Consider the following 17518-nt stretch of genomic DNA (forward strand, 5'->3'; position numbering starts at 1 on the left):
TTAATATTAATATAATTATACCATACCTTACCCCGATACTAAACCTAAGCTTTGCAAACATTTCTATGTTCAGTCAAGGGAAATTCAACTCTTGTTTAATTAAACTTAATTAAATTGCAATTCTCCATTGTATTGTATTGTAATTGAGTTTAATTAAACTCCAATTAAAACGCAACCCTATATAGGAACGCGTTTTAATCGAGTTCATATCGCAACTATATTAAAAGTTAATATATTAAAAGTTAATCCAATGAAGTCCTCGGAACATATAGCAATACAAGTATGTATGTGTGTGTATGTGTGTGTGTGTGTGTGTGTGTGTGTGTGTGTGTGTGTGTGTGTGTGTGTGTGTGTGTGTGTGTGTGTGTGTGTGTGTGTGTGTGTGTGTGTATTCTAATGATCTAATGTGATGACTCTGTAACGAACGTGATTACCAGTAGTTCATCTCTAAACCTATGTATTCAAGTCGTCTACTAGTAAGTTGTATCATCGCGTATACACGTTGCAGCTATAATGATATCGTTTTATAGTTACGGGCCAACCCAGAAGGCATAGAAGGAATCACATGATAAAAACTGGCGTCAAACTTAGCAAGGCGATTAGGGTTTATTAATAACCATGACGACCAATTAGAATTAAATTCCTTAAAATTAATAGTACATGCCAACGTCCCTTCCGTTACGTTAAAACACAGCAGCATATATGTATAGCGCCCTCTCTGAACCAATGCATGGGCAAGTAGTGGATGTATAACATCTTGTTAGACAAAGGCGCTTGTTTTAAATTGCAAACCCGCCAGGCACTGGACAATGGATGCATGTATCGTTGTATTACAAACACAATTTACGATTCAATACGAGGCACGTGATTGTTCACCCTGCAGCACGGCATTGACCGTGGCGTTGGCAAAACGCTAAAAGAAAATCATTTGTTGTTCAAGCTGGTGGATATAGTTGCATAATATCTGATTTGCGTTTTGTAAGAGAAATGTTATTTAAAATTAAAGGGGAAACACAATCTTCCGGAAGCCTCTGCAAACACACGAGTACCAGTTTCCCCTCGAGTACTAGTAAAACAATTTATTTTAACTGACATTTAATTTCACTATTTTGATGTTTTGAGCATATTCACTGTTGTTTTAATTTCACGAATTTGTCCGAGAAACAATTTTATTGGTAATTTACACGTTCACGTAGATTTAATTTAGCGGATTCAGCGAAAATAGCGAAATCAAAACCCAGTGAATAATTAATGCATTTACAGTAATGGACTGTGACAGGAGCCAATGGAAGTGGCCTGGAGACGTGGTAATCCGATGTCATGCAGTTGACATTCCTGCCTGGATCGGATTTCCGACCACAATGCGGTATCATGATTTGTTAAAATCTCGAAATGGTGCATTTTTCCAATGTGCTATTGACATAACTTCTTTGGTATACTTACAGCGTAATTGAACAGATTTAATTTACTTGACATACGAAGATTATTCGGCTGCAATCAGTGAACTGGATTATTCAATTCGTGCGTACCATGTAGCAATGTACCGGATGCAAAATAGGGTTGTAAAAGTATCGTTGTCTAATTGCGGGAAATTACACTTGTAGTACGGCATCCGAGGTGTTCAAATAATATAATATATATAATAATATAATATTTAGTATTATTTATTGAATACAACTTTGTCAAAATAGTATGAAAAATACAATGTAACTTATGAGAACGCAACAAAGATATCGACACCAATACAAATGCTCTGCTGGATTTTGTTAATCGACGCCCGCAGGGATATGGCGAAACCATTTGGGTCTGATTTCAACCACTCAGTAAGGTTAAATCATTTTTCTCAAAACGCTGTCTCTTGTAAAATAATTCCGTAATTAAGTATCATTATATCTTCTTCCTGCTGAAAATAATGAAATAATTATTTTCATTATTATATCAATCGCTGCTCTAAGCTAATTTCTTGGGAATTTTTGCAAAATAAATGTTGTCAATACGATAATCGCATGTACATCACGTACAAACTAGAACAAGGTTATTTGGTGATCGACACTCGTGATAAAAATAACGTCCGATAAAAAGTACACGGGTCAATGCATCTTACCGCGGATTATAATCGGATTTAATTGAAATACATAAGTACCGTACACACAGATCAAGTCTGGTGCATTCTAAACCTCGCACCGCTCCTTAGCGGTCTGAATACAAACACTGTCAGCTGGCGTACCAGTTGCGGTACCGTGACAGCAGATCGATATTGTGAAACACGACGTTATCTAACATTTACTCGTTCATTTTAAATTTCATTTTTTTTTCCATTTTCTATTCTGATATCGTTCCCTGTCAAACACCCGGATATTCCCAGAAGGGAGAGCAGCGCTGACTGTTGTAGACTTGATTCTACAGCCTCCCGACGCTGCGCTACGCCCACTCCGCTATGTTTCAAACCAATATCGTAGAGGGCAGCATACATAAACTAGAACATATTCAAATCGATAGAAGGTTGGCACAGACTCTAAATCGAAATCACTGAATTTAAAGGGCTGTAGTCGCCGCGCCACGCATGCGCAAGATATATGGATTTCATATGAACAAAGATGGCGACTTTTACTGTTGCGCAGATCAACGAGTACAAAGTGCGACGTTACCAAGCTTTAATTAGGTAATTTATTAGGTGATTGGAGATATCAAAGGATTCACTGGCGGTATTTAGTGCAAGTCGCGCCCTGGTCAAACCTCATACTTGCGATTCCCACTAGAAGAGCGCATTGGATTGTGAGAAAATCAATGTTTATCAACACAAATGTCGCACAAATGTTGCACAAATGTTGCGCAGTGCGACGACCACCGCCCTTTATTGCCATGGTTGTTTTAATATAATGTATCCTTACCTCTTTTCGATATACAGAATTGATCATGCCTAACGTCACTTCAGGTTCCATTATTTCATCATTGCAAATTATATCAACCTGCAAAAACGTAAAACATATACATCGATATTTCTCATCAACATGATGATAAATAGTAGCTTTACATATTTCTATTAGAGAGCCCTCACCGGCGAATTCGATGCGCGTCAGTTTCCGATCTCTACATACTATTTACACAATTAACCCATTCACTTCGTTCTTATAAATGTTAGTAAACTACACAATTCAAACTGAAACGACAGGTTTCTATTCGCTGGAGGAATAATATTGGAACGTTTCCAAAGATATCATTGCTGATTGCACTCAACTACGATTGAAATTTATTAATTATTCTAAAATGAAAGGTTTGTTGTGACGACTGTATTAACTGAGCTCAACAAAGAGAAATCACAGCGGAATAATTAAAATGTGCTCGAAATATATCTTCCACGACAATGGACAATTTTCTTGACAACGTCACAAGAGGGCGCTATTAATCAATTCCCTTCTCGCAGCTGTATTCTACGCGCAAATACTCTCACATTTACCAGGGACATTTACCTCATATCTTCTGTCAAGGTCTAATTTTTTGATAAGAAACAACTGGACGTGTTTTACGGTAGCTCTATTTGACACACGAATGAATTTCTTTTCTAAAGTCTGTAAACAAAAACATAAATATCACTTACACTATAACATACAAAACCATAACAAATACAATATTTAGAGAGCAAAAAAAAAAAAAAAAAAAAACACAAAACGCCATCAGTATAAGATAATTGTTGCAGATTTGTTTATTACCTTGATATTCTCACAGAAGTCCGAGGAAGCCCTGTTAAAGAAATGTGAATGTTTTGTTAATTAGTAGACGTATAAGTAAAACGCAATGACGTCCATGCTAGGCCATAGTAACGACTGCGCAACGACTGTGGCACTGTGGCGTCTAATGTCACAGCCTACTCCATTTCCAACGACTCGTGCAATTCAAGCGATTGATACCACTATTCCTGATGTCCAGTCGTCTTACCTAACGTTGTATTCCCACATGACAAATACTATAAAATACTTTATTTTCGCAATTTTCGCTGAAGGAGTGATTCAATGAATATACATTTTTTCATATATTTTACATTCAATTCAGCAAAAATCGGTGAAAATAAATTCCATACAAAACATTCAAAATACAGTCAATATTTTCAGCGAAAATACGCCCTGACAACAGCGGGTATTCTACAGTATGTGAAACCATGGTGAAACATCATTGAGTCTCACAGAACAAGTTAAAAGCATAAAATATGTTGACATTATGGCCTCATTTAACCCTTGGATAAACAAAGGACAAACAAAGTCTTCTTACTCAGTGAGTGTGTCTTCACAAATATCTCGCTTACATTTATATTCAGCAAATAATATACTCATGTACAATCTCAACATTTGATGGTGTCATATATTGGTACCTCACATATGTGAAAAGTGGAAATGCAACTTTAATCAAATACTTTACAAGAGATTGTCGGGACTTTAGCTTAATAGCCCAAGGGAAACCACAATGTGCAATGAGATGAAGATTCAAATGCCCTCAAACATTCATTTTGCGTTCACCCTCAACGTTAACTAACTAAAACTCCAGTTGACTTACCCTATAAACTCCAAAATAAAGGAAACGCAGCTTTCCTCAATACTGGGTATAGCGACTGGTTTAGCTTAAAATAAATAAAAACATACTTTCATCAAATTTTCAATCTTTGATGGCAATAACAATATTCAGTAGAATGAAATATTGTGCAACTTACGTTCAGGAGGGGGCCATGGCATTCCCCTTTCCTTGTAGAATATACCCTGTCGCCTTTTCTCTTCTGTGGGAGACATAAATAGAAGAATATAGTAATCTTGTTTTTTATACACACACATAAAAAGCTGTACTGGTGTTCTAGAGTTGAAGGGGTATTGTATCAGTGCTCGTGCGATGAAGCAACTTGTGAATGAGGGACCTACACATATACTGTCGTTGGATCATGGAGCTACAAATGTGAGTCCATGGTTTGATTTAATCAGGCTTGGTGGGACAGGTTTTCAATATTTATTTAAATGCCTTAGTTGTCGTGCAACGTAGTGTTTGATGCGGGTCCCATGCGAGGTAAGTAACGCCTGTTCAATACATTACTTAGTTTTCACACCGTTTATGGTAGAGGGACTGTAGTTTACACGAAGTTCGAACGCGCTACGCGACTACAGACTGCGGCGATTTACTGTAAAGTCGGAAATCCATTATCGGAAACGGTGGTCAACTTTCAAATATCAAAATAGGGTATCTGACCATAGGAGATTTGACCAAATTGCGTATTCCACCGACACGGGACTGGCTTGTGAAATAATTAATCGAGCTGAATGTAGTTTACTACAATATAATCTCCCCCTAGTTTCGTCATCTATTTATTAACTTTTGCCGATTTATATCCGATTGTAACGAACCTCATGTCTGAGCCGGTGAGCACTCTGCTTTCCTCAAATTTAACTTGACTACTATTGTTAGTTAAACATAGCTTTTAAACCCAGTATTTGAGATTGACAACAACTTCCTGAATATGGGCTACTTAATTTGAAAAACTATCTCACAAATCATCGCCAATGTCTTTAACATTCACATCCTCTCAGTGACTACCCGCACAAGGGACAATAACTCGCAGCGTGCTACCATCGTAAACTATCACTAAATCGAAGCGTTGACAGACAACATCCACGTCTGATTTACACAGTATGTATGATTTAAGACTTTAAAAAAGGCAGTTTTTCACATCTCATCATAGGCTCGTTTTCTAAGGGTTATGGTCTCAACATCACTTGCACTACGTTAACCGTTCGCCCAGTTGCAATGCGAAGGCCTTTGCCACAAAATATCTACATAGGACAGCAACAACAACATTAAAACAAAAATCATTTTAAAAGTCCCACCTTTTTCGGTTTGAGGCAATAGTTTGTGTACAATGTCCTGCATGGTACGATCTAACCTGGTGAGAAAATAAATGAAAAAAAAGATAAATTATGTATTGTGTTTTTAACAAACAAAACATGAAAGACGAATTGGAAATTGACACAACCTAGACAACTAGCGAAACAATGTTTTGAACTGTACATCGCGGAACGGCATTGACAGAAAAAAATGCATAAATGACCAATACTGGTACAGTTAGTGAAAATCACAGTGTAAAGTTAAACAGGTGAATATAAAACTGATTAAAGCAGAAACGTTTGGCTAATGTTTTACTAATTTCACCCCTTGAATGTAGACCAACAATTGAAAATTTGCTATGAAAAAAAAAATCAGTTTGTTTGCACACTGCATCTCATTACACGTGTCATTGAGAATGGAATATTATCATCCATTCCATACAGATAAGAACACACTTCTGACAATTTTGACTGACAATGGATAGATTGAATCCCTACTGAGTTCTTAGCGAGTAGTCACCATGACTCCTAGTTAATGTTACTGCGATGCCCGTTAATATCAACACTATACGCGCGAACAGTTTGGGATTAGTTCACGCTGAGATTAGTTAATAAAAATTTAGCTTGAAACTTGTTATTTGAGAATATACTGACAATGTCGCACTTAATCCAAGCATGAAGGTTTATACATCCATGATTCAAGTAACTGGCGCTTTTGTCGCTTGTTTCATAAAACAATCATACCTTGGCCGGTTTTCCTTTTCTTCGTCGAAAAGTGCGCAACACGTCGCTGTCATTGTAAAAATTAACGACTCCTGAAAAGAAGTTGTTATTGTCGATTGCAGTCGATTAAACGATGAGTGTACGAGATGATGGGGGTGGGGGGTGGATAGCGATGGTGGGCGGGGCAAAGAAATGATGCTTCCATGCGACTGGCGGTTATCTTGACAAGCGAGAGGAAACACCCATAATGCAAAGCGTGACGAATTAGTCCCCTGGGAAACACGAAGAATAATATTGGCGGGAGCGGACAGATCGGTTTTCCCAACGTTGTTTTACAGCAATTCCAGACACTGATTTGACGCTGAAGTAGTTCAGGATGTTGATAACTTACTACAGTAGGTTCATATTTTGTTTTCACATTTACAGAAGTTGTAACTAGAAATATAAACATCGACGAATCAGAGGAATGATTGACAGATATTGCCCCACAATGTTTTCTATTTTTGCTACAAAGTCAGGTACACCTAGACTTTGAGGCGCGTCTTTCTTTCATTCGCTTTTGGTCGGTCATCGTGTAGATTGCGTGTCTACAAATCGGTATTTGTCCAAGTTGTTTAAGCACCACGATGGACAAGCAAGGAGTCAAAAAACCAGTTGAAGTAAGAGCAAGAGTTGTCGATTTGTATTTTCGTGAACTGTCATTTGCTGAGATTAGAGATCGAAATGGTGTTTCAAAGCAGACAGCTTATAATATCGTCAAACGGTTTGTTACCACCGAGAGTATCCTGCCTGGAAACTGACAACGTTATAGACTATGTCGAATATTATATAAAACATTGCGACTGCGCATTTACTTGTGTGCAGCGGCAACCCTCCCCGGACGTGTGACCATGTGTTGCCAGTGATAAACTTTTTAAACCTATTATTTGGTGGCACATCAACCTCTTTGGTTCTCATCGTCGAGAAATAATAATCGAATAACACCCATTCTACTTATGTATTCATTTTCATTATTGATATACTGGATGACGTCTTTATAGGACATTTGTTGCAGGCAGCTTTCAGTTATATGCATCGACGTGATACGGATATTTCCATAGTAGGAATAATGAATGCACTTTGATCAATAATTCTGTCATGATCAGTCGGTCAGCTGGTTCTGTAAAATAATGTTCTTTACAGTGCCAACACTGTATGCGCCCTCTCACTGAAATAACATGTGACGCAAATTGAAGTACAAAACTAAGTTCAGATCGTTTATTGGAGGAGAAATTCAAAACTAATGTATTGCCACTTTTATGGGCGGAGTTTTCTTCCGGTGCGCTTCAAATTGCAGACATGCTGTCTGCATTATTTGTATCAACTTCTGTAAATGTGAAAACAATGTGTGTAATTAAACCTATTGTAGTAAGTTATCAACATCTAGCACTACTTCAGAGTCAAATCAGTGCCTGGAATTGCTGTAAAAAGTGTCGGCACAGGACCGTGGCGTCGGCAACTCGAGAATTGGTCAGTAAAGATAACACTTTCCTGTGTTTTTTGAAATGGCATGCCAATCTATTTTATCAATTCAGACAGGTGGTATGATAAGTTCACTTTCTGAAATTAATGATATTGACCGAAATCTAAAAAACAATCAGTTTTAACTTTATTTCCTGTGGAGTAGCCACCGCCCATGTACACACATAAACTTTTACCACGCTCTATCATAACGGTCTCGTCTTGTGCCAGTGACTGTGATCATCTCAACACACCGTACACAGTGAATGTGACAGTGTTATCTAAAGCGTTTGATTGATTGATGACTTCGGACAACGACCTCGTTACTCGAGATTCTTGAAGTGCCAAAGGATGCAACTTCTCACTACTAGTATTAAAACCATAAGTCAATTACTTTGGTCATATGACAGGGTATCGGAACAATGCCGCTAAAGTAAACTGTCGCATGGATCTTGGATAACATTATAGTAGCGTAGTTAGGTGGCATTTCTGCAGATGACACACACGACTCGGGAATTCACGTTACCACTGGTCGCGTCTGACTGGTGCGACATTAAATGCACAGTGTTGCGATTTTAGGTGTCAAACATTTCCTAAAATATTGATTTCTAGTAATAATTCGTCCGCGGCATGCAACGGTTCAGTTACGTCACATCATTAGACACTCCACTGTCACAATACATCCCGTATCACCATTCCCCCCCCCCCCCCAAGGCGTATCCGTGTAAACCGTCGTATGGTTTAGACACCAATTAACTCTTACTATACTTGTTGGTATTGTTCGTTTTAATGTTATCATAACTCACAGGAACCCAGTTTTCCTTTCTCCGCTTTCATATCTCATCAAGATTACTTGAAGGTATAAATAATGTCACGTGACTCATCTGATTAATGTCACGTGACTTACCTGATACTGTAGTATGGCCATGTTTCGTGTATTTTCACGTCACAGGTAGGACACAGTATACTAGTCTCTAAGTATTTTACTATACAACTTTTGCAGACTAAAAGAAAAAGATAGAAAACATGTGGAGAAATTAATTTCCTCTAGCACTGGTTGCCTGGTTTGCTGCACAGATGACTTGAATATAATTCTCTATTACGTAATCAACAATACAATACGCATCATATGCTACTTTACTGATGATTTTTTGTGTATGTAATTGGAAGCAATATCATTAGGCATATTCATTAAAGGGCGGTAGTCGTTGCGCAACGCATGCGCGATATATGGGTCTCATATAAACAAAGATGGCGACTTTGCCTGTTGCGCAGATCAACTAGTACAAACTGAGATGTTACCAAGCTTTAATTAGTTTTTTTTAGGTGATTGGAAGCATGGAGGTATAAACTCTATGTTGGAAGGTACTAGTATTACCGGCGGTGATTAGTGCAAGTCGCGCCGAGGTCAAACCTTATACATGTGATTTTCTATTAGAAGAGCGCATTGGATTATGGGAAAATCATTGTTTATCAACACAAATGTCGCACATGCGCAGAGCGACGACCAACGCCCCTTAAATATATATATTGGCGTGTTTCGAACACTTGAACGTAAGCAAACACTGAATCTCGGTTTTGACTCGAGGTGGCGCTATTTAACTTACATGTATGGAGACATTCCGTAATGGTAGTTGCGTCTACTAAGTATCCGCCACAAAGTTGACACGTGATATACTGGTTGATATCGATGAGTTTCACGTAACGTGTTAAAGACTTCACTGGGGACTGGAAACAAACATAGAAACATATAAATAGTAAATAATAAATAAATAAATACATAAATAGTAAACAATTATAAATAAATAAAAAAAAACAAAAAAAAAACAAGCAAATAAATATTAATGTTGTTTTATTTTTTCATCAGATAAATGCACTACTTGAACCCGAATGTGCGACTGGAAAAGGCAAGAGATTATTTTCAGAACAGAGCAAGTTTGTATTGTCCGGGAGGGAGGGGAGGGAGGGGTGAGTATGTTTGATTTCTGACGGGAGAGGTTAAAGGCCACCCTCCATTATCAACAAAATTCCCAAAATGTCAGATGACCTGATGACCCAAAACACTGAAAAACAACAGAAATATATCAAATGCCACACATGCTACTGATGGCCAGCCACGATAGTACCTCTGCCGGCTGACGCAATGTTTCGTATTTTGTGCTTTCTCCTGACAAAATGTAATTACATGCATGGTATTGCAAATATTGGCCTAAAGAGATTGAAATGGAGACATATAAAACGTTGTCCATTTTCTGATTCGTATTACAGGGAAGACATTCAGTTGCTGACAATTGTTCTGTTTCAATCTTCAGAAATATGGAAAACGAAAGCATAAATATTCAGGGTTATTGCCGATAGAGGGGGACATACTGATCGATACAAAGCGAAGTTCCGCTAAACGGCATAGTCTGTTGTTTCATCATAAGTGTTGCAGCACCTCAGATAACTCTAGACTTATTGAAGTTTGTGCTTGTCAACATTTCAACATACGGAAGTTTTATAACAGGGGGAAATATCATCAAGACCCAGCACAGAAACGCAAACATTGTGTAAACTGGTACGTTCAATATGGCGTTTGTACACTGAAACGTATTATGAAAAGAGCAGCTGTCAGGGTGACCGGCGCATTGGAGAGCATTGTCATTTAGTGGACATCGGATAGTTTGTTATCGAGCTTTAACTGTTTTGGCGAGTTTATAGTCTTCTTTTTTTTCGACGAGTTAGTCGTTTCCAGCTCTGACTATCCAAGATGGCGGCGCCCACAGACGACAACGAATGGGTAGAAGAGGAACAGTTAGTCTTGGTTGAACTATCGGGAATTATAGATACAGATTTTCTATCCAAAGAAAGAAGAAAATGCAAACTGCTGGGAGTTGAGACAAAACAGCCGGTGCTGCAAATAGACCGTTACATATTCACAGGCGATTACAAAGATACTTTAGGAACGGCCGTGATATTTGAGGAAGTAAACGGCCCCGGTGATGACAAGCAATTGAAATACAACTGTCATACTTTCAAAAGACTGGAAATGAATAGGGCATTTCTTAGTGAGAGGAAGGACACAACTCAAGAAGCAACTGCTTCTAGTGATACGGTTGTCATAGAAACTGATTGAGAATCAGAATCCTCTGTACCTAGTCACTCTGGCAATAACACAACTGTAGAATAGTGTGACTCCATATTTCAATCTTACACTTGGTGACTTTATGCCATGAATTGATGCCTTATACGAGGACACCACAAAAAAGTGTGGGTTTACAGGTATAACCCTGCTGTTTTGGTCAAAATCAGGTAAATTGCGCAAGGGTGCCTGCCAGAGTGTAAGTTACAAGAATTTGACCAAAACTTTAGTTTATAAACCCATACTTTCAAGTGAGTGTTTCAGATTTATAACACGAAAAAACGATGAAATTGAAAGATTCTGCAATTGGTTGCATTGCTAGTACACAGCACTGAATGTATGTTAAAGCGAGAGGGTTGTCACCTGCGCACACGCGGGAATTGAGTCCCAAGCGACGATAACAACACGCATTAAAAACGCAAAGGCTCATGGATGGATGCTTGTTTGTAAACAATGACACGCTATGGCCATCTGACACATGTGCAGGTGACAACACCCCCGCTTTAATTTACATAAATACAAAAGACGTATGCTTTGTTATTTGCTCATAAATAATTCAATGTATAACATTTGATTATTGACATGACATTTCTAATACCCGTTTCTTCCCCAAAATCTCCATCGGAAATTCGATAGCTCAGTCGTTAGAGGCTCTACCTACTGTGGTTGTGAAGACCTTTCTTTGCCAACTTTTTCAATATTTAAGGAATAAATCTCCTTGTCAACTCAAACTTTGCACCTTGACTTAAGCTGCTAAGGCCTAGTCAAGGTGCAAAGCGTGATTTACAATACATGTACAAAATATGTCACAGTTAACTGTGGCAATTACACTTAGCATATGAATGCAGCTGTTGAAATTACATTCTGTATATGAATACAAGTGTGTCTGGATAAGAATTAGCATAAAGACAAAGAAACATGTAGATTTACAAAAATAAATCAATATTACAATGATTCACATGATTAAAACTGGTACAAGTCTATTTGCATATGTGCAATGATTGGTTGGAAGGAACAGATGTTTGCTAGTGTTAATGAATATAAATGTACGTGTTTTGGTTGATAAAACCATAACCCTTTAGAGCCTACAATAAAATAATGTTTGGGTAGCATTGTCACAGTAAACTATGATCTATTGCTGAGGTGTGAATAAATTACAGTGCAGCAGTCAGCTCGTAGTTGCTGTAGACATAGAAAGTAAAGTATGCAAATAACACTGAATAAACAGCAAGGTAAATACTATGTCAAGTCATAGGCGATTAGGTGCCGTACATGAGTGCCGGTTCGAGTCACGCATGTAGTACATGTTTACTATGATTTGACATAGTATTTATCTTGCCGTTTATTCGGTGTTATTTGAATGTTTGCAGTCAGCATTTGCTGCACTCTAGTTATTTATACTCATTCAAGCAATTTATTACGTTCAAGAGTATTCTTGAACGTTTTGTTAAATTTATATTCATCTTGATGCAGATTGTAAATAACTATGGTCATACATATTCATATAAGATTAAAAATCTTGTGTAACTTGTAAGCCTATATTGTTTTTATGTCAATTTGTATTGAAACCATGTACCGAGTAAATTGAACAGATTTTGCAACTCAGCCATAGTGCAAAGTCTGGAGTTTCCTAAACAACAATTAAAAAATAAGCAAATTCAGTGCAGTGGGGTTTGCAGCTTTTTCACATGTTGAGATCAATGTGTGTTATTTGTTTACAAGCCTTCTCAAAATTCACAGTATATGAAGTGTATACTTTTATTTAGACCACATTATTGATAATTTTATTAGTAAAATCATGAATATTCAAGGTGTTGTGAGTGTGTTGATGTAAGTCGGGATTTTATGTGAGCCTTCCCCCAAACTCATTTGAGTTGTATACTGAAAAAACATTTATTTTCACTATTTAAATGCTTTAAGCCATGGTTATTTAAATAAGTGTTTGTGTTTAAGCCATTTCACTGGGGTTTAAGTTCATGGATTTGGCAGAAAAACAATGACTTCTATTGTTATTTTTACATTTTCATGTGGAGTTAATTTAGTCATTTTTATTCATCAGTGAAAGTAGCAAAATTAAAAACCAGTGATAATTAATGCATTAGCAGTATTTAAGTTAATGAATATTCATGAGGCTGCCCAGGCATTACATTTATAGGTAAGTAAATCTCATTTCATGTTTGATGAACATTGTCATCTTCCACACCACAGTTGGGCTCTGTATACGAGTATGCTATCTTGCCTGACATGCTAAAAATAAAAACCAAAAATTACCAAAATTGCATGAAAGTGAGGTAGTCAATAGTAGTTATATTTCATTAAAATAGACCGTACAAGGCAAAAGTGAGAGCTCTCTGAATGCTGGTTTGGTTGTGAGTTATTACTAAACATTAACAAAATAAGATTATCTATTATTACTTATGTATTCAAGCAATTGGTCTGCATGTCCCTCAATTAAAATAGCGTAAACTTTGTTAAGCTGCCTTCCCCTCAATTATTATAACATGAACTGTATTAATCTGCATGTCCCTTAATTACACATGTACTGTTTTAATTGATGATTATACGTCATGTGCGTCATACTTTGAGTTCATGCCATCATGATACAGAAAATGAAAATTGGGATCACCAGACTAGTTTTTGAGAAACAAGAATTCGAATTGTCTTGAAAAGTAGTCAACATTTGCATTCTTGCAGTGGTTTCCATGGTGATATTATTTGTTCATATCTCAAAAGTTTGCTTTGTGGCATGAGAGGAAATATCATATATTACTATTGATACGAATCTCAAAATTATTTAATAATTTAGTCAGTTTTTAGTATCATCATATAAAATGGGAAATTCCTTCCCATAATGCATTGTATACATGTACATTCACGCTCTCAGTGATACAAGAATTGAATTCGATTCAAACTACATTTGTACCTTAAGGGACAACATCAAAAGTTCAATGTAGGATAAAAAACTTAATTTCTTTAGTTTTTTCCCAAACCCCCTCACCCTAACTGAAACTTAATTGATAAATATTGATCATGGCGTCAGATTACATTCACCATTAAATACAATTTGTAAATCGGACAGTCGTATGGCAGAGCAGTTGGTTGTAAAAAAGGGGGAATATACGCATGCGCAAACGACTTTTATGGGTTCTGCGCATGCTCTAGGTCCATGCCCTGAAATTGTCTCATTTGACGCACATATTTACACTCGGACCAAACCATTTTCTCGTCTTGGATGTTTTCATTATCTGTTATTTTTGTCCATGATTGGATAGAAAATAACGAACTACAGGTACTCCAACATTTTTTTGACTTTATTAAAAAAAATTGTTCTTGTAGGATGGAAACTTTTTAAGGTCAAAACCCCCCACCCCCAAACTAAAGCAAATAAGTTTTTTATCCGACGCCGATCTTTTGACGTCGTCCCTAATCTGATTGGCTCTCAATTAATATTACAATCCAACAGTTGAGTACCTCTTCTGTTTACAGCTACAATGAAAAAATGGCCCACATAGATAAAAATCGACATGGATTTTTTTTCAAAGACCCATTTCTTACCATAAAATCTGAAAATACAAACTCCAAAGGAGGCGGGAATACAATAATAATCATACTAACCAATGGCTAACTTGGTTCCACTCGCACATGTAAAATCACGAGTTTTTTATTTCACCATTTACCGATCGTGACGCAATCACACGTCATGTGTATTCCAGTGACCACTACAATATTAGAGACATCAGATAAACCATAGACTATATAACAAACACAGATGTTAATTTCCCACTAATTATAATACAATCGTGCGATATGACAAATCTATCATCTAAATGTGAAGCTTCACAAATAGCTCATAACACGTGAATCTGTTGATGCGTTTCGACTCGTGCCTGGAATACCTCGCTATGATAATACAATAAATACAGCTGTCAGTGCTACTATTATATTATTTCTAGACGTGACAAGGAATGCAAACTTGTTTACATTCGCTTCGTTGTATTAAACATTGCTGATAAATAAAAAAATAAAAAACTTCTTTTGTATCGAATTTTGCCAACTAAGTTATTTTTGAAAACTGTCTATACTTCAAGGACAACTTGATTTAAAGCACGGTGGTCGTAGCGCAGCGCGTGTTCGAATTTCATGTAAATAAACAATGTATTTTACACGCGCGCCCCCCTACTGAATTTCTGGATCCGCCAGTGGGTTAGATAGATTTTTATACAAATCATTTCTAGAATATAATATATATATAAAATAAAATATATGATAGACCATCAACAAACTGCTGAGTTGGGTATATCTTATATAAATATAATATTTTCTGTATTGTACAACCTTATAGACAAAGAATATAGCAAAGTGGTAAAACAATGAATTGTACTACTACACTGCACATAAATCATGACAAGAACAACCAATGCTAACACAAAGATTGTAGTCACGTACATTCTTGGTATAAGTGAAGTAGAATCTCCAAATCCTACTCTGAACCGAGTTTGTGGGACCATGGTCAATCGTACGCTTCTAAAACATTTCTCGGGACTGGAACAGATGTTTTGTACACCTGAATATTGAATAGGCATTTTGAGTTTAGATTGTGTATTACGTAACTTATGCGAACACAGTTCTGTTCAGAAGTGGATCTTCTAATGCAAATTTTCATTAAAGTATCCGTGATTTCATGCATCTGACGACTGCTCGCTAAACCGTGATTTTTATGATACGATCTTTCAGTCGTGCTGCGCCCTCATCGACCAATATGTGAATCATAACACCTCTCTCGAACAATGGTATATTAGCCAGGTACTTCTTTTAGCGCAAACTCGGGGTTTGTAGAGTGGTGGTCGGGCGTCATGATGTAAGCACTGCGAAACACAGTGGTGCAAGTAACATAACCAACATATTTTCCAATCATTTTGAGATTCTTTCTAACGAACGGAGAGGGCGACCTCGCCGATCACTGTCAGACTAAATCATAGTAAACACTAGTACTGTACATCTATGTGTTGCGTAGATCTGATCACAGTGCTTCTATAAGCAAACCAAATGAAACAGCTCGGCTAAGGAATAAATATTTCAGATAACAATAAACATTATTGTTATATCTAAACAGTATTATGGAACAGTGCTTGCTTGTATCACGGCGTATGATTCGCAGTTGTAATAGGTACGAGTAACCGTACTGGAGTCAATACACTATGTATGTACAATGTATATAGAATGCATGTACATTTGTATTTGAAACGATCGAAACCACGTGTACACAGCCACAGTCATTTGGTATCCACTACGATCAAAACAATACACAACAAGTCATGATAACATAAAACAAGCGTGTACTACCAATCACAGTCACTCTACATGTGATGCGAAATTATAATATACGTAGTAATGTAATTATGTGGACGATATGGACCGTATGCTGTGTATGGAAATATACAACGCCTCGATCCCTATACAGAACGGGCGCGTAGTAATGGATACGAGATCGATCAGCTGAAACACTTACCTCCATGTTGGCGTTTGTTTCCGCGTGCATTTGCATATGAAAGCCCAAACCCACAATGCCACGCGATATTGGCAATCGTCGTTCTGAGTGTTGCACTTCATAGATCACGTGACACAGAGATGGTAGGCATGGCAAAACTGTCAGACGTATCTGATACCTACAACCTTGTGAACTCCAATAAGCTTTATCTTATTCAAAAAGTTGTGCCGCGTCACGACTCATAGCGACGTATACAACGCGTGTAAAATACATTGTTTGTTTGCATGAAATTTGAACACGCGCTGCGCGAAGACCACCGCGCTTTAACTATGTAGTACCGGGTTAGACTTAGCAAAAACAAGATTGTGCGGTTGCTTGAAAAGGCTGGTACACTGGCAGGTTACAGGAAATAAAAAAATGCATTTTACGATTTTACAGGGAATAAAATGAAAGTTCCATTTACATTAAAAATACGTAAGTAGGTTTTTACACTTTACAGATAAAGCAAATTCTTAAGTATATTTTACATAACTTTTGTTTTAAGAAGCAAAAATGGGAATTCCGTACGAATTACGACATCTAATGTGGAAAATGCTTTATACGCTTACAACAAATGAGATCTTTGTACAAATTACGGACGAATAAAATAGCTGATTACATTTTACATCTTGCCCATGTCTACGAATTTACGTTTTTTATTTATTCAAATTACATTATTACGAAAATAAAAACAATTGATTACAGCTTACGAAAAATACCCCTTGCCAACCCTCTGAAAATACTAGTCACCGAAGAATAGAAAAAAGAATAATAAAAATAGAAAAGCAG

General features: G+C 37.1%; 2 protein-coding genes across 3 annotated transcripts; one reads left to right on the forward strand and one right to left on the reverse strand.

Moving 5' to 3' along the window:
- Positions 1 to 1648: 1648 nt before the first annotated feature.
- Positions 1649 to 16762, reverse strand: LOC144350389 (polycomb group RING finger protein 6-like). Of its 2 annotated transcripts, none has more exons than XM_085504769.1 (10): positions 16712 to 16762; positions 9689 to 9809; positions 8989 to 9085; positions 5862 to 5917; positions 4703 to 4765; positions 4549 to 4612; positions 3711 to 3741; positions 3471 to 3569; positions 2892 to 2969; positions 1649 to 1900 (listed from the first exon to the last, which is right to left on the reverse strand). In XM_085504769.1, exons 1-10 carry the CDS (start codon positions 16745 to 16747, stop codon positions 1844 to 1846), a joined length of 702 nt encoding a protein of 233 aa, XP_085360895.1. In that variant the 5' UTR covers positions 16748 to 16762; the 3' UTR covers positions 1649 to 1843. The 2 variants fall into 2 exon arrangements, with proteins under 2 accessions (XP_085360895.1, XP_077864694.1); XM_078008568.1 differs by having other exon boundaries at positions 1649 to 1903.
- LOC102802856 (general transcription factor 3C polypeptide 6-like) lies at positions 10444 to 12741 on the forward strand. Its single transcript, XM_006815497.3, has one exon. It carries the CDS (start codon positions 10831 to 10833, stop codon positions 11194 to 11196), a length of 366 nt encoding a protein of 121 aa, XP_006815560.1. The 5' UTR covers positions 10444 to 10830; the 3' UTR covers positions 11197 to 12741.
- Positions 16763 to 17518: the final 756 nt, after the last annotated feature.

Source organism: Saccoglossus kowalevskii, chromosome 10 (genome assembly GCF_978046115.1).
Source record: "Saccoglossus kowalevskii chromosome 10, keSacKowa6.1, whole genome shotgun sequence".
NCBI lineage: Eukaryota > Metazoa > Hemichordata > Enteropneusta > Harrimaniidae > Saccoglossus > Saccoglossus kowalevskii.